At 37.1% G+C, this 24,855-nt stretch overlaps 1 protein-coding gene across 2 annotated transcripts; it reads left to right on the top strand.

Annotated features, from left to right (window-relative positions):
* LOC121941549 (MORN repeat-containing protein 4-like) lies at positions 1-23,545 on the top strand. Of its 2 annotated transcripts, none has more exons than XM_042484370.2 (5): positions 1-138; positions 2,510-2,581; positions 13,594-13,708; positions 16,851-16,960; positions 20,579-23,545. In XM_042484370.2, the coding sequence occupies exons 2-5, from the start codon at positions 2,515-2,517 to the stop codon at positions 20,734-20,736; spliced, it is 450 nt and encodes a 149-aa protein (XP_042340304.1). In that variant the 5' UTR covers positions 1-138; positions 2,510-2,514; the 3' UTR covers positions 20,737-23,545. The 2 variants fall into 2 exon arrangements, with proteins under 2 accessions (XP_042340304.1, XP_087931106.1); XM_088074980.1 differs by having other exon boundaries at positions 24-138; positions 2,507-2,581.
* The last annotated feature ends 1,310 nt before the right edge of the window (positions 23,546-24,855 follow it).

Here is a 24,855-nt window from a genome sequence, read left to right as displayed (position 1 = left end):
CTTGCAGAGACGCTGAGGCAGCTCTGACCAGGGAACCAGCAGCTACGGAAAAGGCGAAATAATCGCTGAGAGGAGCAGAAATCGTTGTTTTCAGTGATGTAGAGAAAAAGGACTGAGTTGCTCTTTAATAAAAAACAGGTAAAGCGTTTATTTTATTCCTCCAGCTCGAGCTCAGGGTGCGCGTGAGTGTGTGTTTGGGAGGCTGGCAGCGTCATGCCGGCAGGATGAAAGGGATTAGGGCGCCGTTACTGTGGCAACATTAGATGGAGGGATACACACTCCTCCTCCCGTCAGATACGACAGCGCGCCTGATGGCATTTCAGCAATTATTCAGTCTAATAAACGGGCCTTTAGATGTTTTCTTTGTGATCGAGGGGGGACTAAATGTGTCTGTGATGCTCCAGTTTGTCTTCATTCTGAGAGGACAGAGAGGAGAGTCCTCAGAGAACAGCTGTAAACACAGCTGGCTGACATGACAATGGATTGGACAAATTGTGTAGCCTAACGTCCTGAAATTCGAGACGCATCCTAAAATCGAGAAGGCTTTCAAATCCTAGAAATGTCCTAAAATATGAGAAACGTCCTAAAATCCTAGAAACATCCTGTAATCATAGAAATGTCTTAAAACATGAGAAACATCCTAAAATCCTAGAAATGTCCTAAAATATGAGAAACGTTCTTAAATCCTAGAAACATCCTGTAATCGTAGAAACGTCTTAAAATGTGAGAAATGTCCCTAAATTCCTATAAACGTCTTGTCCTAAAATCCTGGAAAATAGTTTATTCCTAAAAACATTCTAAAATCTGAAAAATGCTCGGAAATCCGAGAAACGTCCTAAAATCATAGAAATGTCTTAACATATGAGAAACGTCCTAAATCCTAGAAATGTCCTAAAATATGAGAAATGTCCTAAAATCCAAGAAACATCCTATAATCGTAGAAACGTCTTAAAATGTGAGAAATGTCCCTAAATTCCTATAAACGTCTTGTCCTAAAATCCTGGAAAATAGTTTATTCCTAAAAACATTCTAAAATCTGAAAAATGTTCTGAAATCCAAGAAAAGAGAAATGTGCTATAACCATAGAACCATCCTAAAATAATATGTCTTGAAATCCTAGAAATATTAAATAATTAATTAATATTAAATATGATATGTATATTCCTAGAAACATCTTAAAATCTGAGTAATTTTCAAAAATACTACAAATGTGCTATAACCGTAGAAATGCCCTGAAATCCTATAAGCATGCTTAAAACCCGATCAGTCAATAAATGTTCTAAGATCCTAGCAATGTCTTAAAATTCTACCAATGTCCTAAAACCCTAGAAATGTCCCAAAATCCTAGAAATGTTATTAAATCGAAAAAACACTGTAAAATTGGAGAAATACCCAAAATGTGAGAAATGTTCTAAAATCTTACAAATGTGCCATAACCCTAGAAACATCCTAAAATCCTAGAAGCATGTTTAAATCCGAGAAATGTCCCAAAATCAGAGAAACATCCTAAAATCAAAGAAATGCCCGGATATCCTAGAAAAATCCTAAAATTCTAGCAATGTCCTAAAATCTGAGAAATTTCCTAAAATCCTATAAATGTCCTAAAATCTGAGAAAAATCCTAAAATCCTAGAAATGCCCTAAAATCTGAGAATTTTCCTAAAATCCTATAAATGTCCTAAAATCCTATAAATGTCCTAAAATCCTATAAATGTTCTGAAATCCTTCAAATGTCCTAATATTCTTGTAACATCCTGTAACCCTAGAAACATCCTAAATTCCTTGAAATGTCCTAAACACTGTGCCTGGTGTACTGCTGCTCCATCTGTGCCAAGAGTACGCTCTGCGCTCTGACAGTGTGATACAATATAAACAAATAGCATATATTCCAACAGTGCAAAGGAGCGGTCCTGCTCAAGAATTATAAAATCAATTAGTGGCAGCAGATGTTTTAATCGTGGCAGCCTGCCTCAGATTAATGAATGTGTAGGAAACCCTGTAACTGTTTTTTACTGTGAGACAGGCCTTTTTGCCCAAAATCAGTGTTGGACCTCACTAATGCTCTTGTGGCTGTACAGAAGAAAATCCCTGCAGCCAGGTTCCAAAATCATGTGGAAAGCCTAAAACCAGAACAGTGGAGGCTGTTACGGCAGAAAATTAATGCCCTTGGTTTACGAATGGGAGGTTCTACAATCATATAACGTTGGCGTGTCCACATGCTTTTAGCGATAGTCCCTTGATGTCTTTGAGTGGTAGTTCAGCGATAAGTAGGGTTGTTGAGTGTTTGTATTTAGTTTCCGTGCCTGGCTGCATAATCTGGGCATTATTTATGCTGCAAACAAACTGCAGAGGTAAAAAACTAGCAATTAACCCATGCTGGGTTGAAAGGTGGACGCAGTATCAGATGAACTCTCAGCTCTGTGCGTGTGTGTCACAGTGTCAAAGCTACGGCTGATAACCTCTGGGTGTTGATGATGGTTTTTGTGTGTTGTTGTCGTGTGCACCAGCAGGATCCATGACCCTGACACGAGGTTCCTTCAGCTACTCCAATGGCGAGGAGTACCACGGCGAATGGAAAGAAGGCAAGACTCGCTCTCATTCGTCCATCCTCCATCACTGAAACATTTGCATGCACAGCAGGAGTGTTGTTATAATGTGATTAAGACAACAATGCATGTAAGTCAGAGCCCGTCTGAACACCACGCTTGTGTTTGATTCATGTAATAATGCTCTTAGGGGAAGTAAGCATAATCACAGTAACATATGTGGAACGCTCAGATGTTATTTGCATTAACAGAATCCAGTTTCAGTTTACAGGTTCATACCTGTCTTGGGTTTCTACTAAAACTCGAATGCTACTCAAACACCTATGGCCCGTAGGCCAAATCCGGCCCCCGATAGTGACTTATGATTGATGATTTTGTACTTTTAGTATACATAAGGTTTCAGAGTGCACAAAACAGCATAAATATAGAGCCTGTTTATCAAAAAAAGTGCCAGATGAGGATCCCCTACACCCCCGTACAAAGGTAACTAGCTAAGCCCCTAATGTCCTAAAATCCTGGAAATACCCTTAACCCTCTATGGTACACATTATGATACAAGGTGGTTAAAATTTGTCAAACAATACATATTTTTTGGGGTACGCTTTTGGGTATGTTGCCTCAAAGCAACAGTGTACCATAATTGATGGAGCTGAATCTTGCAGGAAAGGCCCCGATAAAAAGGACTCCATATACTCTCCAGAAAGTCATAACACAATATAAACAGAGCTATTGGTTTCCTTAGGGTCCTTGCTCTTTTTCAAAAAATATTGCATACAATTGAGAATTTATTGTGTGAGCGTAAACAGACAAAAATGGGCAAGAGAACCTAGAAACATCCTCAAATCCGAGAAATGTCCTAGAATCCTAGATATGTCCCTAAAATCATAAACGATGTCCTAAAGTCTTAGCTGTGATGTTTCAGGGCAGCAGAAATGGTAGAAATCATGGAAACAGTATAAACAATTGACAATGACAAAAATATATTTAATTATTTTGTTCCCAGTAGCTATAATTTACTTTTAATAGTGGTGCATTTAAGTAAATGCATCTGTTAGCTGCAGCAAGCAAGCAAACTTTTGACTATAAAGCATGCCAGGCCAGTATACTAACACCCATAACAATGTTATTTTAATAATAATAATAGTATTAATAAACTTTATTTGTATAGCACCTTTCATACAAGAAATGCATCCCAACATGCTTTAAAAGAAAGAAATTAAATGCACCATGTGCTTCTTATTAAACACATAAAACACAAAAAGACTATAAAAACTGCATGTAAAAATAAAATAATATCAAAATAGAATACATAGAATGCATCTTCACATGACGATAATAGTAAAAGTAAGATGAAATAAGGATACAAATTTTATAACAAGGGTGGCCAACTCAGTGTCATAAGTGTTTAAACATGGCAGACAAAAGTCAATGTTTGGTCAATGGTAAGAAACTTTTTCATTAATTCATGTATTAAATATCCATTTTTGAAAGTGTAATATGGTGTTAATGTTAACTGCTGTCCATGTAGAGTGACGTATAGTAAATATAAAAATATTATAAAATGTAAAAAAAAAAATATATATATATAAAAATATTTTAAAAACTTGAAACTGCTGTCAACTTGTCGTTTAAACGCTCTCAGCATTAAAATGTAACCCATCGTCTTTGTGGCTTCCATGTTGTTCCCACTTTACAACCTCAGAAAAAGACTTCCCAACTCAGAAACTACGACCTTCCAGCATCACATGAGCGCAGCATAAATCTGGATGCAAACATATTTTTGTTTACAAGAAAACTCCTTGGAGAACCTTTAAGTTGTAATTCAAGGCAGCAGCATATAGACGAAGACTGTCCTCACTGTTTACATTCCTCACATTGCCAAATGTTATCAATGTGACAATGACGAGACTAGTTTCGGATGCAACGCGGCCCCCTCCGTTGTTATAATACTTTGCTTCTGAATAGTCACTTAAGGATACCCATAAGGATAAAATGGTAACGTCTGTAAATATCATTTAAAAAATGCTCTGAAATAAAGTTATTTCTAGCCTTTTTTAAGGATAACCGATGGGATTTCAAGTAAAGTCGCAACAGCAAAACTAGTTGGCTTTCAAATGAACCTACACTTGCACAGATTGCATCTAAAAAAGCAAAAAAAAAAAAAAAAAAAACAGAAAGAGGTGTCAGATTGAAGTCAGTAACTAACCGGAAAATGTACACATACTTTTACACACACACACACACACACACTCATGCAGACACAGACCATCTGGTGCCAGTGTGCCTGCTGAGACAGGATATCACACTACCCAAACCAGTATGTGCAGTTTGACAAAAACACTCAGACAACCTTTAGGGCAAGGTTAAACAAAGAACAAAAGTTTGGCACCAAAGCGGGCGTGAGACAGCGCGGAGAAACATATGGTCTCAGCACGGCCAGCGAAAAACTGTTAAACTGGTTTAACTGTGAGCTCTGATAAGCTCAGGTTTTGGTGCACAGCAGTGTTTTATTAAATTATTTTTTTACGAGCAGAGACGTTTCGAAGTTGCGAGTGGAGAAATTAGTCCACTAATAGACCTGATGCATCTCTGTGTTTGTTGTTTGGAACTACCAAGATATTTTTTGGCATTTTGTTGATTTTTTTTCACATTTATTATTTTTTAAATTTGAGAAAAATGTATATACTACATATTCAATGTAAATATTCAAAAATATACGCTGTTCTGGAGCTTGTGATCACATGATGGAATTTGACTTTGTCGTGGAATCGTACGTTTAAATGTTTTTTTAGACTTTTAAAAAAAAATTAAATTTAAAATTTAAAAAATGTTCATGCTTTAATACCCCTTGGGGCTCGCTTTAATATTACGCACACTCGTATCGCTCTGCACACAAGATGCACTTTTCAAAATCAAGCTTTCAAAAATGTTATGCAATGTACATTAATATTATTTTCTAATTTCACAGACTTAATTTTTTTAAATAAAATTAAATTTTTTAATTTTTTTTAACCAACATCAGTCCTAATCATAAATATAATATATTCATTAGTTTTCAGAATTTTAACTCTTTAAATGCCTGATTTTTGTCATGATGCCACTATGGTTTCAGATTTTTAAAAAACACACACACAAAAATGAGTTATTTTCAATATACCACATGCTAAGCAGATTTTTTAAAATCATCACAGCCTAGGATATGTCAACGATTAGTAGCAACATTTATTTTTATACATTATTATTTTTTTTGGGCAGTGTTATACTCACACCGCTCTGCACACAAAATGCACTTTTCAAAATAAAAAATATTCTACATTAATATGATTTTCTACTTTCATTGAGTTCATTTTTTAACCAGCATCAGGCCTAATCATAAATATCAAATATTCATTATTTTTTTTTAGAATTTTAACCCTTTGAACGCCAGATTTTCCTCATGACCCCACTATGGTTTCAGATTAAAAAAAAATAGATAACAATTAAAAAAAACAAACAAAATTTAATTATTTTCAATATACTACATGTTAAGCAGATATTTTTTATTATTATTGCAGCCTGGGATTTGTCAATGATTAGTAGCAACATGAATTTGATCCTTTTTTTTGTGCAATGTCACACTGATCTTCACACACTTTCAAAATCAGGGTATAAAAATATACATTAATGTGATTTTTCTACTTTAATTGAGTTAATTTTTTAAACAACTCTAATAAACTTTGGATGACCAAAGCAGTGAAGAGGAAGAAGCTGTCCTTCAGATGAGGAAGGACTTTTGCCTAAAAGGAGGTAAAAGCAGAAATCCTAACGGCTAAACAAAAATATAAAAGTAAAGTAGAGAGTAAACTGTGTGAGGGGAAACTGGACTCAGCCTGGTCTGGCATAAAAGCTGTTGCAGACATACAGCAGAGCAAGAACAGAAACAATATCATTATGGATGGCTTCGGGTCAAATATTGACTTTGCCAACACTCTCAATAAACTCTACTTGAGATATAACTTTAGACATAAAATTGAGGGACTTGGATGTAAAGTTAAAGATAGCCAGCACTTTGTCCCGGAGCACAGAGAGATCGAAAAGTCCTTCCTCTACACAAACAACAGCGCTGGTCCCAACAATATCAGACGCATATTACTGAAGTCATGTGCTAACCTTGAGCCTTGAGGATCTTGTGCTATGACTGAAAGCAGTGCTTCAATGCTCTGTGGGAGCACATATCTGCGGTAAAATGTCCTAAACTCAAAGTCTATTTTGTTCCCACAAAGCTTTTGGTTATTTTCACTCTTCTCGAGTGAAATACAGTAGTGTGATTTATTTGAACGCCTAAGCATATTCTGAAACTGTTTTGGATCTATATTTACTATTATATTATTATAACTTCTTATTTTGCATAAGGGTGTACATAAAAAGTTAAATCACAAAATAATAAATCAGTTATTTGCACAATGAACACTGTACACTAAAATCACGGTTCGGTACGTGCCTCGGTTCTCAGTTAAGGGGGAAAATGCAAAAAGAACATTAGCTTATTTAATTAAACAATAACAGTTGTCAGCTGTCAGCGACTTAGCAGATGTTTCAAATGAAATGAAACCTACAAAATGAAACATATAAAGATACTGTAGAATACTGCTGCAAATTACTATGCTCTCCAATAAATTAAATTCTTATCAGGAGCAGCGTTTGCACAACTCATTTTTTCCTTGCAGCGGCGATAGTTACACTGGGATGTTGCCTTTTCAAATGGGTGTGCAAGTTTGTCGTGTTTCCAGATGCATTGCTAATCGCCACTGAACATCACTGCTTTTGTCTTGTCCTCTTGCTTTTCTTTATTTTTATATTTCACCAGGAAACCGAAGCAATCCCGTACAGGTGATCTGAATGCATGCTGTTACTCGCTATTTATGGACCACGGTCCACCTCTGGACCGATACAGAGGTGCCTGTACCGTGATGATTCGTTACGAATACGTGTATCGTTATCGTTATGCTGATATCACAAAGTCTGCCTCTGAATTTGATTCAATTTGATTCAGTAGCCTGCGATCGATATGAGACGATATCTCTTGTGCTTATCATTGTCTGCTCACACTAGGTGCATCTTAAAGATCATGATTGATGTTTTTCACTTTGTATCTATGATATTGGATCCCTCAATCAATATTGATCCAGATCGATATTTTTGCACCTTGAGCAATATTCATTTAGTCCAATTTACTGTAGTTTTATTCGGTGTAATCTTAAAATATGTCAGATTTTTATCATGAAAACAGATTTGTTCGACATTATCTGGATAATGCTCCATTTTCGCTTGGATACCTGCCGTTATTAACTTTTTAATTATCTCCCCTCCATGTGTAAACACAGCTGGGAATACATTTTTTAGTATCTGGCACACCTTTTCATAAGATGCAATTATTTGGTGTTTTTTTAAAAATATGTGATCACACATTTCTTAATTTTGACACAGCACGTTTAATTAACACTGCTGACACTGTAATGTGTGTGTGTGTGTGTGTTGGGAGGTGTTGTCATGCACACGTATTAATGTGTGCGGTGCGTCGCGTCTCGGCGTCCATGCATGCGAAGTCACTGTTTGCACACAAACATGTATTGGTGTGTCGGACGGAGGTCTACGGTGTCACATGAATAATTCAGCGCAGCGCTGGTTGAAGACAAGCCCAGAGGCTATCAGGTTACAGGAAGCAGGTTGGGTACATCCACAGCAGCCGAGGCACAGCCAGAAGCCATTTACTACCGTACTACTGAGCCCAGTCATTTAACATCTCTGCATTACCGCTATTGATTGACATAAAAGCCAGACAAATTCAGCTAAACCGTAATTAGCCGGAGACCCTGACCCGACACGAGATTGAGGAGAGGCGTTACAAAGGAGCTGAGTGACAGATTAGAGTCTGTCTGAGGGGATCAAATCTAGAGAGACGGAGAGGACGTTACTGTCCCTGAATGCAGCTGATAATCTGTCCCTTCAGGAAAAAGTAGCAGCGGTCTGTAAAGCACTTTCACTTTTGCCACTTGATTTCATTAAATTCAATGAACACCATTCTTACTTCAATACCCCTTTCGACACTCGATGGACGACAAATCTCTTGCATTGAGACGACTGCGACCTCTTTGACACCCCACAAATTGTTATATTTCAGCGGCTAGTCCGTGAAATCTCAGCCTCGGGCTCTCAGTTGGTTGTCAGGGCTCCTGCAGGCTGAAGATTTGGGACTTAAGCCCCTGTTGGCCCTCTTCTATATACAGGGTTTGTACTATCATGAAAAACCAATTTTGGAACTTGGGAATAGCAACTTTAAGGCCTGAAAAAGTTTGAAAAATAAATATACCGTGAAGATTTTTTAAAAAGTAATAAGATTTTGTTTCCCAAACCTGTGTAATAACACATAACTGTCAGAGATTTGAAAATCCAACAATAATTTCTCTTTTTACAGTTTCTGACTATGATAAACCATTGCAGCTTGTTTTCTTTAAAGTAGGCCTCAGAGGCATGAAGTAAATAAATATATAAATATATAAATAAGTAAATAAATCACCTTAATATTTTTAAAGACATTTAAAAAAAGAAAATTGCCAAAAAATCTTTGAAGAAAAGGAAATCATCCAAAAAATCAGAAAGAAAATTTGCCAGAAATTTTTAAAGAAAAAAAAGTCTTTAAAAATGTCTGTCTTTAAATTGTCTTTGTTTATCTTAATAACCTTAATAATGTTTAAAGAAAAAAAAACACTTTTTAAAAGAAAAAAACATTTTTAAAAAATTAACAAAACAATCAGCTTTTTTTAATCTTTAAATTTCACCAAAACATTTTTAAAGACAAGGAAAATCACCAAATTTTTTTTTTAAAACTGCCAAAAAAGTGTAGAATTTAAAAAAATAAACAAGCCTAAAATAAGCAGTAAAATAAAAACAAAATACAGCCATTTGAAGTTGTATGCCCCTCCCCTGAGCCAAAATTACAACAAAAAAAGTAAAAAATGATTTGACATGCCTCCTTCTTTTTAAAATAACATATATTCAAAAACGCTTTTATATAGTAAAGAAAAAGAATCGCCAAGGAGGATTGATGGTCATTTCAGAGAATGCATGGTGTTTAAAATTTACCTCAAAGTCATGGAAATTTATAGGTAAAAATGTGTATGGATGCTATATGTAGTTATTGAGCACACTGTGCACACACACTCACACATCTGCATGCATGCATGCAGGATTTTTTCAGAGGAGATAGTGAGAAAAGGAATGCAGAGCTCCAGATTTAGTTTCTGCCGTCTCCAAATCTCTTCTCCAAATCTCCCGTGAAAACCCTGCTGAGATTAGGCAGAGAGCAGCACATTAAGCAGCCCTGACAGATGGACTGCCTAATTTACTTTGCCATTAGCTGGGAGCAGGGGACAACACTCACTGTAGACTCACCCTTGCCTCACCCCCTGCCAAGCAGCCAGCCTCCCCTCCTGCAAATCCCAATCCGCTGTGAGGGATCACACCCCCACCAGATCTCCCTCTCTCCAACAGTTTCATGCCACTTGGCGAGCTCTCAGTAAATCCTATTCCTCGCCTACAGCTGCTACGAGGAACCCAGGACCTCCTCAGCCCGTGTCCAACTGTGCCTCACATCCAGTTATTCTCCTAAATCCCGCTGGGCCTGCTAATAGACGTTGGCAAGGGAAAATGCTCACTTTGTCCCCTCCCTGTCTCCTCCGACTGCCATCCTCCTGGTCCTGGAAATTAGTTGCAGAATTAGTGGAAGAAAATGAGCTCTCACCTCTGTGGGAACATTTTAAAGAGAGAAGCTCACCTTTTTTTTCTTTTAGCAGCAATTATGACTCCTGAAGTGCTAGCTCAAAATTTTGAGAATAACTGCCTTCTTTTTTTCTCCTCTGCATTTCCAAGAAAAACTCCAAACACCTTCCGATAAAGATCTGCAAATCTCTAATGTGGTATTCATGCTGAGATCAAACCTGAACCTTATTAGATGTTTATCTTCACACCAACCAAGGGCATCACAAGCTGCAAAAAAAGACAAACGCAGCATCTGTGAAATCACCCACATATTCCTGAAGTGACTTTTTGAAGCCTTGTGTTTGGGTTCACTTTCAGTTTTCTCAAGTGGGGAAGTTTATACAACAGGGTGAGGCTGAGCCAGAATCAACAACATGTTCTTATCCCGAATCGTCACGTTGCTGCTTTGTCTAAATATTACACACAAGGTTTGCGTCTGCTGTTGGCGTTCTGGGATGCTGCTACCGTGATGTCAACAAAACCACATGGTGGGATTTTGTCGCACATGGTTGTGTTTAGGCAACGAAAGCACATGGCAGCCAACACCGGGAAGACTTTGTGCGGCCCCGTTCTCAACTGACGCCAACAGCAAGTGCCGTCCAGCCTTCTGCTGGCGTAAAATTACACCGCGAATGGTTCAGTCCGTCTATGTTCTCAGCTGACGACATCCAGCTGCATATCGTGCAGACGCAGATGTTGGCTTTTGGCATCGAGATCTTACGCTGAAATCACTGCAAAAGCAGCGTTATTTGATGACTTCGGAATGAGAACGGGCTGGAGTTTACCGACCCGGCTCTAATGTCATAGGCTGAGGAACCTGTCAATCAAGTAAACACAATTAATTTACCCTCGTATTAGCCTCCCACTGCAGATATTAGCCATAATGTTCAGATATTTAGCTACTCAAATAAAATTTGTGCATTTGCAGGTCGTAATTTGCAGGGAGCGAGCACTGTGATGTAAGCCACCCACCTGACGTCATTAAGACGTCTTTTTTTTGGCTAAATCTGGTCATAGACTTAATTTAGCCCCCAAAAAAGATGTTGAAAACTGGTCTATGTTTAGCCTGCCTGACCTGGATCGAATTTAGCCCAAAAGAGATGCTGAAAATTAGGCTGTGTTTGGACCACCTGTTTTTGGTCCTAAATGGACATCTTTTTTGGACCACATACAGACCTTATTGGCTACAGCAATGAAAATAAGGTCACATACAGCACATGTGGGAACATTTAAGAACATTTTGACAGCTTAAATATACAATATAAATATACATACTGCCGTAAATGACTTCTTTTTGGTCAGTTCAAAGAAATTGATATCCAGATATCCGTTTTTGTTTCATGGGACAAATGTAAAATTGTCCAGGTTGGACACGTAATGAGAGTAAAGTAACTCAGACTGATGCCACCTAAAGTAAATGTCATTGAGAGAGGGAAAACATCACGCATTTGTCCACGGAGATGCCACTGAGTGCTGGCATAATATGGAAACATCAGACTCTGCCTCTCGACGACCCGAGATGTAAAAGCAAAGGTGCAAAAGCAGAAAGACTGAAGACAGACGCAGGCAGAGCAGAGCGACGTCTCGGCGTGCAGAGCAGACGAAGAAAGCCGCTTGTTAAGAAACACCCACGCACACCAACTCTCGCTCCCTCCTGGTGTTTCATATGATATATAATGATGATTTAAACATTTTTAATAAGACAGAAAAAGCAAGTTGCACTGATTTTCCTATAGTAATAAAATTAGTTGCACTGTCCCCAAAAAGGTCACAGTCTGGAGCCCTGCATACAATTTGCTTGAGGAAGTCTAACCTCCAATATCCTATTTATGTTTTCAAAGTTTTCTTTTGAAAACATTTTATTCCAGATAAGACTGTGACCTCTTACAACATTGTTTTGGTTTGTTTGGTTTATTGTCTGTTCTGGTTCAAGTGTGGGACACAAACATGTCTATGGACCGTTGAAGAGGTTGTTAAACAGAATAAAGCATTTTCAATTTCCCAATTTATCTCATATCCTTGAGAGACTCGGTCTGAGGCTTTGTCTGTAATATGGAAACATTATATATCTAACATCCATTCATGATCAAGACGGATCTCAGAAGTAATAATAATAATAATAATAATAATAATAATAATAACCTGGCCATTAGAATGCATTATTGGGGTTAATCTTTCAGAATTTAAAACACATAAAATCAGTATAAATACCAATATTCTTTTTTAATCACATGAGCATTTTTGGAAAGAATCACGCGCAATTTTATCATTTCACAGGATAATTTTTAGTTATATGGCAAACTTTATTATGAGTCAAATTATAAATGAAAACTGAAATTGTTAAGAAGAATACCTAAAAACATATAAAAAAAAAACTTTACCAAACAAAGGGACAGATAGAGATATATAGATAAAACTTATTAAACATGACTCTACTGCTAGTTGTGAGTGCTATACTAGATTGTCAAGCTTTGCAGTATTTCTTGTTAGATTTTGTAGTAATTTGGATACTATTGTGGGTGTGTATTTCCGGTGTCTGATGATTCCCACACCTACTATTTTGTAATTAATTTTTTTAGTATTTTTCCCTTTGTGTAGTACACATGTATAGGTATATTTTGTGAATATGTATATTTTTTATAAATTTGTGATATGTTTTTTTTTGTAATTCTTAGTGATAAAATTTGTGATTTGTGACTTTAGTTTGACTTTTATACTAGCACTAAATTACATGATAGCAGAGTATCTGTATTTGCACTGAAAATCAGCTGAATCTGAGCTGCATATATTTTCAGTTAAATATGTATTTGTGTATTTTAATGTGATTGTAAAAATTTGCTCCTAATTTAATATAAATGTACTTTTATATTTAAATTTTACAATAAACATTTACATTAAATCTTATGAAAATTCAGGCATAATTATTCACATATGATCATTATTTATTTTTGTTGTTTTTTTTTTACAGTTTCATTATTATCATCATCCCAGCCTGTTCAATTTTATTCTGCAAATTTTTAGTCTTGTTTTTGTTTTTAAACTTGTTCTGAAAAAGCTTCTGTTTCTTGTTATGGGCTCTTTTTTGATTTTCTGGCACCGTTAAGATGAATTTTAAGAGCGTCTTGGGGTTTTCCATGTCACTGATTGAGTTTAAATTTAAGTGTTTTTTTTTTTTTTACATAAACTGAACATAATCTGAGGCCGTTGATGTAAAGTATCGGTCTGAGCTGTGTGTGTTTGTGCTGCTGCAGGTCTGCGTCATGGCCTGGGTCAGCTGACCTTCAGCGACGGGACGTGTTACACCGGACAGTTTGAGAACGGCCTCTTCAACGGCTGCGGCGTGCTGGTCTTCCCTGACGGCTCCAGGTCAGTGCTGCTCTCCCGGCTAACCCGACCTTTGACCCGTGAAATCAAATCAACTTTTTAAATGATCAGAAAACTTCGCCTAATATTACAAAATGACTCTCCTGCCTTAATGATTCATTTTTAGGGACCTAAATATTTACGCGGCAACAGTTCTTGCGTGAAACGTTAAATGGCATTTTGGGGGCCAGAAAACACCACCTTTTCTATCATCGTGTAAACTGGCAATCAGATTTTTTTATCGTGCTGGTTTTAATTATATGTGTAGCTCCGACGGACAGAGTAATTTCTTATTTTGGCATGACATCATAGGGTTTAACAGCCAATCACATTGCTCTGTGGACAAAGAAGAAAATGACTTGGTTGATTTTGTAGTTGTTTTTTTTTTTTTTGAGGAAATGTTTAAAAAAAAAGCAGATTGGTGAGAACGGTTAAGTCACAGCTGCATTTCCTGTATGCGTGTGGTCTTCTTCTGTAGTGTCATTACAAAGCTACACTGCCAACTACTGGCCGGAGATGCATACTACAGCGTTTTCAGTTGTTTTTGCGAATCCGTGTACACAAAGATCTTTCTCACAATGTTAATATATGAACGTGTTTTTTTTTTTAACCTTCCTGCTTTGTTGCAGGTTAATTTGACCCATTTTGAAATTTGAAAGTGTCTAGAAAAATATTTTCAAGGTTTTTTTTTTTTAACTTCTTATTCAGGACTTAGTTAGTGTTTTAACTTTTTCCTGAGTAGTTTATATCAGAGAGGTGCTGATTGGGTCAGACTGACATGACAGTGAAACTGGGGTCATACGTGTGAAATTTTGATTAATTTCTTTTTTTTCTTTGCAAATGTGATACAGTTTGTTATCCCAAGAAAGTATACATTTAAAATTTAAAACAAAACTTTTATATTTTTTAAAAAGCAATGTAAAAGATTTTTTTTTTTAATATCTCGGTAACACCCTTTTCTTAAAAAAAAAAAGTTTATACATGTAGGCCTATTTTTAAAAAAAGAAATAAAAAATGCCATGATCTGTGAGAGGTAAATAACACCGTCGCACTTAATATTGATTGAATTGAATTAACTTGAGTGTAATTGGTAGTAATAATGAGGTACAAACAATGTAGATTTTTTTGGTTTCTGAAAACTTTTGGATGGTTAAACGTGAACCCGCTCACTTAGGAATATTCTTTTTTTAAAACTTTATTTTTCAGAGTTTAAAACTATGAGACACCACAGTGATGAAAGGTTAGGTCTTAGATTAATATAAACATATAATAAATCTATAATTTAGGAATATTCTTGTGTAAAAATACCTTAACAGGAGGGTTAAAAACGCAAAGAGAAGACTTTTCCATTTTTTCTTCGAGCCGTTCTCGTGAAAATGCGGCCTAAGAAAGTTTGGCCCTGGTCTCTTGTGTAATAATGATGTCGTTCATCAGCTACAGAAAAGTAAGGAGAGTAAAGACGTAAACGAAGGGTGAAAGAAACTCGGCGGCATCTGTCACCCTTCATCCCACAGAGTGTGTGCGCCTATAAAGAAATCTTCTTCAACTTCTGAATCGTTTGAATACTTTAATCACCTGAACATTTTGATTGTTTTTGAAGCACTCCTTTCTCGCTGAAATATTGGCCGCGGATCATTCCAGAGCAGGCAGAAACATCTGCTACTTTCCTTCATTTTATCATGCAAATAAAAAAATGTTATAAAAGGATATGGCTCCGTGACCCCAACAGATACAGAACACATTCCTCCCCAATTCAGGTTCTGTTACTTCAGAGTTTTTCCTCCTTTGTGTGGCGGAGGTGCCGTGTGCAGCTGAGGATGTTTCAGTGTCGCCTGCTCAGGGCCATCTGTTGTGTTATCACTTGGAAAAAAAAAATTCTTCGGGGGCTTTGGAAACACTAAAACATGTTTTTTTTAAGAGGTGTTAAATGAATATTCAGCTGAAAACCTGTCCTTTGAATATCAAATAGGTTACTGTCCTTAGACATGAAAAGCGGCTCTGAAAGAAGACAGCAGCGACAATAAATTCCAGTTTAAGAGTTATTTCAGAGAGTACAGACTCTCTTCTTGCATTGTGCTGGTTTGGACACAAAATTAAAAATCCTTACACTTTACCCCAAGCTAATTAATTTGTTTTACTGAATCACTGTAAAACTTCAATTAATAGCCCGGGCTATTATTTGCTTAAATCATTTAACTCAATAGGCTTATATCTGGGACAGGAGTCTATATGGGACGTGCTTTTATTTTCTGTCACTCAAAACTGTTTTTTAAATTATTTATTTATTATTATTTATTTAATTGTTGCTGGGTTTTTTTTTGTTTGTTTTTTCAAAAACATGGGAATAAGGTAATGAACAACAAAAGAAGAAATGGCCCAGAAGATAGCAAGAAATATGTGAAAACTACAAGAAAAATACCAGACAATTTGCCAAAAAAAAGAAACAAGTGTATAAAGAAAAAAACAACACAGATGGACACAAAAGAGAAAGTAAAACAAGAAATGTCTGAAAATCTGAGAAATGTTCTCAAATCTTAGAAATGTGCTTTCACCCCAGAAAATCCTAAAATCCTAGAAATGTCCTAAAATATGAGAAACACACTATAACTCAAGGAATGTCTTGAAATCCTCAGAAGTACATTTTTAAAGTAAAGTATTGAAAGTAATACAAATGCAACTTTTAGGAACGGGTCCAAACATTTGATTTAAGAAACTAAGAAATAAATAAAGAAACAAACAAGAAATGCATTTTAGATTTCCCAAAACACATCTGAAAAGAGGTTTCTCTGTTTTCTGCTGCCTTTGTATGATTATAAATAATATATGTTTAAGGAGAGCTTTGATGCTTTAGTGCACTTTTAACACAAGCCAATTTTCCACTTTCATACCTAAAATTTCAAACATACAAGGTCAATATTGCTTCAGTCAAACCTTCATTACTGTTGAACTATAAAAACATTTCTTTCACTTTTGTAAAGTGTCCTTCCTCACCCTCCTCTCAACGCTCTCCTTCATCCTTAAATTAGTTGAAATAACTGCTCTGTTGTAGCAATCTGGGAAATTAATTTTTTTTTCTTTTTATTCTTGAGGGGTTTTTTATGTGTGTACTTTTTTTTTTTTTTTTTCTTTTTTTTTTGTTTTTTAGGTATGAAGGTGAATTTGTGCAGGGCAAATTCCAAGGCGCCGGCGTGTTCACTCGCTTCGACGGGATGAGGTTTGAAGGCGAGTTTAAAAGCGGCTGCGTGGACGGCTACGGTAAGAATTCACTACTCGCTCTCGTCAGAGACGTTGGACCCTGAAGCGAGCTATTTCACGTGGTGTAGTACTTCCAGCGGGAATTAGGTGGCAGTGGAGGGGACACAAATTGCATGTCATCTTGGTGTACATCATTTGTAGACCAGACCATGTAAATATCATGTAAGTCCAATGATAATTGTCCCTCAAGGCTTACTCGCTCTTGCCAGTAGGCGCTATTACGACTAGTGAATATTGTCATAAGGATGTGTTCGGGGCGGGACCCTAACAAAAACTATGAAGTTTCAGGCAGATCGGACAATGTACACCAAAGTTACAACAATGTCCTGTTTTTTGGCGAGACATCAAAATGTTTCTCTGCTCCACGGGAAAACCGTAAAAGTTTTGCATGGACCTTTGATAACTTTTCATCAGCAAGGGGTTGAGATTGGAAACACCAAATTTGAACTCAGACTATTACTGTAGGACAAGTTCGCAAAAGTACGAGGGCTGGAAATCGCCAAAAATCAGCACAAAATTCAAAATGGCCTAAAATGTCCAGCGCGCGGACATGTCCGGACATGTTTTTTCAAAATTGTTTTCCATTGGGTGTATTTTGGATTTGCAATTTCTATTTGTACAATTTGAGGGTTAATGGAAGCCCACCTGGTATGGCTGCTCTGACCTGTTAGCATGGGCTCTGAAAACAGAAAAAGAAAGAAAAACAGGTTTTTCATTCTCTCAAGCTGCTCGCACAGGCAACGTGGCCCAGGCCTAAGAGCTGCAGCATTTTTTGGACGTCTCTTGCTATACAAAACAAATGACTCAGGTGATTTAAACCGATAAGAAACAACCAAAACTGAATAAACGTTTCATGCTTTTTTTTTTTAAACTGACATGTTTACCATATGCACATTTTATATTTGCAAAGTCAATTTATGCATTTTGAGGATTAATGGAAACCCGCCTACTCAGATAATGCAGATTTGACATAAAGTAAAAAAAAAAGTAGCTCTGCAAGAAACTTTTCATTTTTCTTGCAGCTCAGCTTGCTACATTTCTCTGTGCATATCTTCAGTGTAGTTAAACTTACAGAGTAACTGACAGCTTAGCTCACTACTGAGTATTTCCACTTTCTGACATTTGCTGTTTCTACTCCACAACTGCTCTGAGGCAAACCGTGTACTTTTTACTCAACTACGTGCATTCGACAGGTTTAGTTATTTGGAAATTTATGATGTAAAATATTATCAAGAAATGCATCACGACGTGTTATTATAGCGAGAGATGTCTTGGTAAAAATCAACTTTTTTTCATGGCACTATCACGAGTGGAAAAACAGTAACAAATTGCTAAAAAACGGTCACGTTTGATCTCTAACAGCAGTCTGCAGCTTGTCAGGCGTCTCGTCCACCATCCCCTCCACACCTCAGAAACATTGACATAATATGTACGAAACGTGCAGATGTAACGCATTTGTGGTGACATTTCCTTGTGGTGACTGGGCTGTTCGTCCACCGCCATGTAAAAGTACATTTTAAGTGCACTAATACAGGTAATCATCTTGTCACGTACAGTAAAAATGTTAAATTTTAAGAGATTTGTAAAAGAAGGATGATGCATTTGAACTTTTATTGAAGTTTATTTTGGTGTCATATTTTGGCACGTTTGAGTTTAAGTCAGTTTTATGTAGTTTTTTTTTTAAATGTTACAAGTTAATTGTCTCTTCTCCTAAATTGAGACAATAGCTGGCATTATATCTGAGTTTTGAGATGAAGTCATGAGTGTCATATTGTTACAGTTCTGCTTCTCAGTCTCCCTCTGTTCTTTGCTCTGATACCTTAAATACTTTTTAATTATATTAAACAGTGAAATGTGTTAATTGTCTGGACTGGAGCCCCCCATGAGCATCTCAGCTCTGAGTCTCAACATGTAATCAACACGTTTTTATTTGTGTCACCGTGGCAACTGGTTCATTTTTATGCCTGTAAAAATAGAGATGGAAGATAAAGATTCCTTCAGGTTTCTGCAAACTAACAACCTGAAATCAGAGCCGGGCCAAGGAAAGGCTTCATTCCTAAATGTTTTTAGTTAAAAATTAACCAAAGTTCAACAGTTAACCCTTTATTAGGAGGAAGTAACAAGTCAAACAGATGAAAGAAGATTAAAGTGATGAAACACAAACGAGATTCTGAGTTAAAGTTTTAACTTAATGTGTAATATCCTATAATTTGCACACATATTTTACATTAAACTGAGTGTTTTCAGCAGCAAGGATTCATACATGAACCCAAAAACTCTCATTACTAAACATTACTAAACTAATTTTGCAGTAGAAATTACACGAGACAATAAAAAATTCTTGTCCTTCTTTTCTATATTTTCATGAGTGAGAAAAACTGAAGAAAATGATGAAAAACATGATGTTTGCTCCAAAAAACTTCAAGAAAACTATATTTGAAATATATTTGTGGTGAGATTTTAAATCCTCTCTGCAATATCTAAATATTTTTGTGGTGTTGTCACCATTAATGCATTAATCACGATGCAATTAAGGTTCTAAAACGGTGGTCCTACGTCACACAGTGAAAGAGGTTCAAGGATGGACAGTGTCACAGTCTTGCAAAGACAGTCTGGGATAAAATAATAATAATAATAAAATTCAGTGTCAGAAATTTGGGATGAGAATCTCACGTCTCAGGACTGTCAGAAATGTGAAAATCCAACTCTAATTTCTGTTTTTTACAGTTTATGGCTGGGATAAATGGTGTCAATTTTTGTGATTTTTATCTTTGCAAGCCTGCTGGTTTGGAAGACACGTTTTCTCTTAAAGCAACCAAAAAATAAGAATTTTTATATTAAACGGAAAGTGACCAATTTTTCTTAAAATTCCCTCCCAAATTTTAATGAAAATAAAACATTGCCAAAAAGTTTTGAAGAAAAAAAATAAATAACCAAGGGGAAAAAAAGCAATAGCTTTTGAAAATCACCAAAAAAATTTGAATTAGAATAAAGAAAAAAGAGAGAAAAAAAACATGCCAAAATCTTTTAAAGAAATAACATACCTTTGCATGTTTTCTTAAAAAAAAAAAAAACCCAACTATGTTTTTTTTTTTTCCTACAGAGGTCCAGCCTAAGCCCCCAATGCCCTTAAATGCAAGACGTCCCTGGTTTTATTGCACTTTATTTTAGCAATACGTCATGTTTCACTCTGATATAAGCCCAAGTGTTATTTACAGTTTGTCAAATAAAACTGAATATGTGGTAATTTCTCTAATGTGAGGACTTTGAGCTAAGGACAAATCTGGACACAGTGGCTGGATTGGAGCCACTGCTGCAAGCTTTATGTTTCCTCACCCAAAAAATCCAATGAAAACATGTAGACGAATTAAGGAAATTTAGGTTCCAGTGCACACCGGGATGCTCAGGTTGACACTTTTTTGCTTGCATTTGAGGTGGACCGTCTGGGATTAATAATAAAGTTTAAATTTACATTAATTTAAGTTTATAATAAAGGAGTGTATGTTAAAGTACATGACTGCGGGACTGAATTGGGTATTGAGAGTCATGGAAATTCAATGGAACTGGTATCAACTACTACATTTCTGGTTTGCCTAACAAGGAGTGTGTCTACTCCAGGAGTGCTGACGTTTTCGGACGGAGGCCCCGGCGGTGGCGGTGGCGGCAGCCATGAGGGCCTGTTTGAAACCAACCAGCTAATAAGGAGGGAGAACAGCCAGGGAGCCGTGCAGAGAGCGCAGGCAGCAGCCGCCAAGGCCCGGGCCCTCGCCATGTGACCCGGACTACATCACCCACTGTGGCCCGCTATCAGGATCATCATCCTCCCATCATCCTCCTCTCGGTTTGAACAGCTGACTACATTATTTATGACGAGGTTTCAGTCTTTTTTTGTACAGTTTCTCTTGACTGCTGTCGTTTAGCACGTCAGATGGTTATTTTTTAAGATTTTTTTATATTTTATTTCTTATTTCCGGATGATATTTTGGGGAGATCAATAGATCGAGTAAGATGTGTTCCCTGTATGTAATTTTTTTTTTGCATCCCATTTAGAAAGCCACTGATTCAGGATCAGCTGAGCCAAACACAGATTAACTGCTCAGTCGACACACTGGTGCTAAATCTGCTTCAGGCTCAGAAAACCTGACGAAACACAACTCTGGATTCAAAAATGCTCATGGACATTTCCCAGTAAACATTTATTTGGTGATTTTTTTCTTAAAATGGGTTTAAACTGGAGTAAATTCAGTTAAAAAGTTTAATTTCAGAGGTGTACGCAGGGTTGGGGTTCAAATTTGCATTAGCTTTATGAATTTAATTATTTTTTTTATCAGTTTATCAAATCTTAATTCGTTCAAATCCCTTTTTAAATCTCCTATTTATTCTACACAGATTCAGCTTTCAACATTTCCAATTAAAGGTAAAGATAACTAAAAGAAACTCAAAGACTCAAATTAGATCTGTAATTATCTTTTTTCTCCTGAGAAGACAGATTTTCTTTTGCAGCACTCTAATTAATGTTTACAATCTGCAGCTAAAAACTGAAAATTAGATGAGCTGCAGAAGATAGAAAATGTTGATTAAATGTATTTGACACGTTGAAAAAACAGCTGCACCTTATTAACAAGCTTCTTGCTGCTACTTGTGGAGGCTCCAAATCAAAACTGTTAATCTATTAATCCGACTATACATATGATGTACGTACATATGGGGGTTCGAAAATGTAATGACAAGATCTCTGAGTTTATTTGTAATGAATTAGGAGCTCTGTCTTCCTTTGAGACAAATTTTTGTTGATAGACTGAATTTACTTTCACCTCTAATCCAAATGTTTTTTTAAAGTAACAGTTTGTAGGTTTCAGATTAGATAAAAGTAAATGATCCCCAAGAGATTTAAGGACTTCAGATGATCCACTCAACTTTTGAAAAGTTAACACCTCTTGTAACGCCTGCTGCATCATGCCCGAGGGAGCCAGTTTCTACCGAAATTCGCATAGTCATAGCATCATGTGACCTAGAAAAGCCAAAAAAGTGTTTTCCGTGCGAAATATGGCCTTTTTGAATTGCCTGAAATACGACCTTGTGAGCGTAAAAACTTTTTTGCAATAAACGGTTCTTTTCAAAATTTGCGTGTTTCCATCAGGCGTATTTTATATTTGCAATTTCAGTTTGCACAGTTTTAGGGTTAATGGAAACCTGCCTAGTGTGGCTGCTCTGACCTGTTTGCATAGGCTCTAAAAAAAAAACCAAAACGTTTATATGCTGCTCACACAGGCAATGTGGCCCGGCCGTAAGAGCTGCAGCATTTTTTGGGGGGTCTCTTCCTATCCGAAACAAATGGATCAAATAATTTAAAGTGGCAAATAAACAGAATAAAGCTGTTTCACGCTAAAAATCAGTTTTTTCTGAAAGCACGAAATTACAAAAAAAAGGAAAATGTCCCTGGATGTAGATGGCTCATTCTAGCAAAAAAAACACCACAATTATTATTTTTTAATATTATATTCCATTTGTGCCAGTACATCGTCCTAAATTCTACTCACTGGACCTTTAACCTTTAAATTGCCAAATCAGTGTTTACTGGGTGTCCTGCCTTCCTGTTAAAAAGACACATTTATTCTGACATCTGACCTTATTGGTGCTCTAATGTTGAATTTAAATTGTTTACTCTACGTTGGTGGAATGTCAGAAGAGCGTAGATCTTGGTTAAAGCAGATGTGCGCAGTGTCTTTTTTTTTTTCTTTCCTTTCACTCAGTGCCATTACAGCTCAGTCTGATCCCAGATCTGCGGGATCACCCCCCTCAGTGCCAACCACACAGTGCCAACAGGCTGCGGCTGATCCCGAATCAGTGGCTCGTCACGAGATGAACAGCGGAGGGTGATGGGAAGCGCGGCCGGCTGCGGTAATGTGTGCAATTTCTGTTTTGGAGGTGCAATTTGATAATAACGTGCAATTTGTGGCTGAAAGCAAGATTCCCGATCCAGCAGGGAGTGAGATGAGAAGCCGGGCGCTTTTTCTGCCGGAAAGGCTTTGAGGGTCAAAGAAAAAGCTCGTGTCATGAAACAGAGGCTCGGCGTCAAATGACTCTCTGAACTAGAAGGGTTTCATTCCAAAAATTCTTTCCTTTTTTTTTTTTTTTACGTGAAATTTTAAAAAACATTTCCGTCTCATAAGCAAAAGTGGCAAAGTCATTTGTAATTAATATCAGGAAAACATGACGTGCTTTACCTTTAATGTCACCAAAACAGGACTTAATGATTATTTTGGATGGGTTTTTTTTAATGAAACTCCTGATGTCACTTTGGATGTTTAGTGCTCGTGTATAAATCACCAAACCCCCCCCACACACTGAAAAAAAAAGTGTAAGCTTCACTGTTGTGAACTTGACAGAGCTTGTGATGAGCTCTAACTAACACATATTTCATGCGTGCGTGGTGCCTGCTGGGGATCAGCGTCTGTCTGTGTAATAAGACTGCAGTATTGACATGCCATATGTGTGTGTGTGTGTGTGTGTGTGTGTGTGTGTGTGTGAGTGCGCAGTCGTACTGTGGGTTAGTGGGTGGGTGGGGTATTAAATGGGAAATGGAGTTAATTGGTGGTTATATGATTATCTCAGAGTGCGATTAATTTAGGATGTGGTTTGGGGGGCTGATATCTTCCCCACTGACTGATTTGACGGCGACGTTGAAAAGTGAACTGATGGAGGCATCTCACACCTTTTAATTGGCTCTGGGACCCGAACAGAGACGCTGTTAAATGGAGCTGACTGTTGCCTTTAGCTCGGGGGGGTTTGTGATACGCACTTCAATGATCTGTCAGTCGTGGACACTGTGTTATTACCAGGCTAAAGCCTCGTGACTTTGTTTCTAGTGATTTTTTAAAAAATATATATAATATCGTTCCTTATTGAACTCAGTGATCCCATGTTCCCACACAGTTAAGGGATCTTAAAACCCTTTAAATACACACCTTAAAATCTCAACTTGAAAAGTTGCCGTTTGATATTAACACAAAAGAATTCACGCAACAGCAGCCGTCGTCATTGTGAGCAACACTGTCTGATTTCATGTTTCACTGTGATGCGAGTCTCCGTGATGGAGGAAGGTGCCATCGAAATTCACCCTAAAACAGAATTCACCAATTTTCAAAAAATTTTCCAAACGTGAAGACGTGTTGAAACTAAGTTCTGAAAACCTGCCAGTTTACACCAGCGTGACCAGAAGTGACCGTTTGTTCTTTTGCACTGATTTCCAGCTTTTCATGTTTATTCTTTAGCGAAATATAATTTGTAGCTTCTTTAAATATGAATAAGGATAGTGATAGTCAGATATTAGCTACAGCTGCAATCAGGTTCAATCTAAGTCTTTGCACACTGAGTCTGTTTTTTCTGATGTGTTTTTAAAATCTGCCACCCAAAAAAAAGGCCAACAAGATACGCAGAGAAATCTTTCATGCTGATTAAAATGTGGTTTTTGCTGCATTTGTTGCAAAAAACTGCAATATCAGACAAAATTTGAAAACACATTTCCGTCCTGAGCCGGAAACAGAGCTATCGACAGCGGCGTGAAACAAAAAGATGTGACCTTTGGGGTCGTTTTGACAGTGTGCTCATGTGTGCGACCCAACGCAGGAGATTCAGGATCTCTTCTCACTCTGAGCAGAAGACGAGATCAGCCGTCATATAACAGATGCGATTGACGTGTTTGTTGTTATTGTTTGGAAAGCTCTGCTGACACGTATCATTTCTCACACTAAACGTGGACGCTCATGTGTGAAACATCACGCCCGTCACGCCGCACTGCAGTGTTTAATCACACACAGGCGCAGAATGATGGTTTGATTCTGTGTAAAAGTGCAGGAGCGGTATAAAGGGGGGCTTAGTTGCAGCCTTTTAGC

This window comes from Plectropomus leopardus, chromosome 3, assembly GCF_026936395.1.
Source record: "Plectropomus leopardus strain MGB_pleo_1.0 chromosome 3, ASM2693639v1, whole genome shotgun sequence".
Classification (NCBI taxonomy): Eukaryota; Metazoa; Chordata; class Actinopteri; order Perciformes; family Serranidae; genus Plectropomus; species Plectropomus leopardus.
The sequence above is the reverse complement of the archived record's forward strand: the minus strand, read 5'-3'. Positions and strand labels throughout refer to the sequence as shown.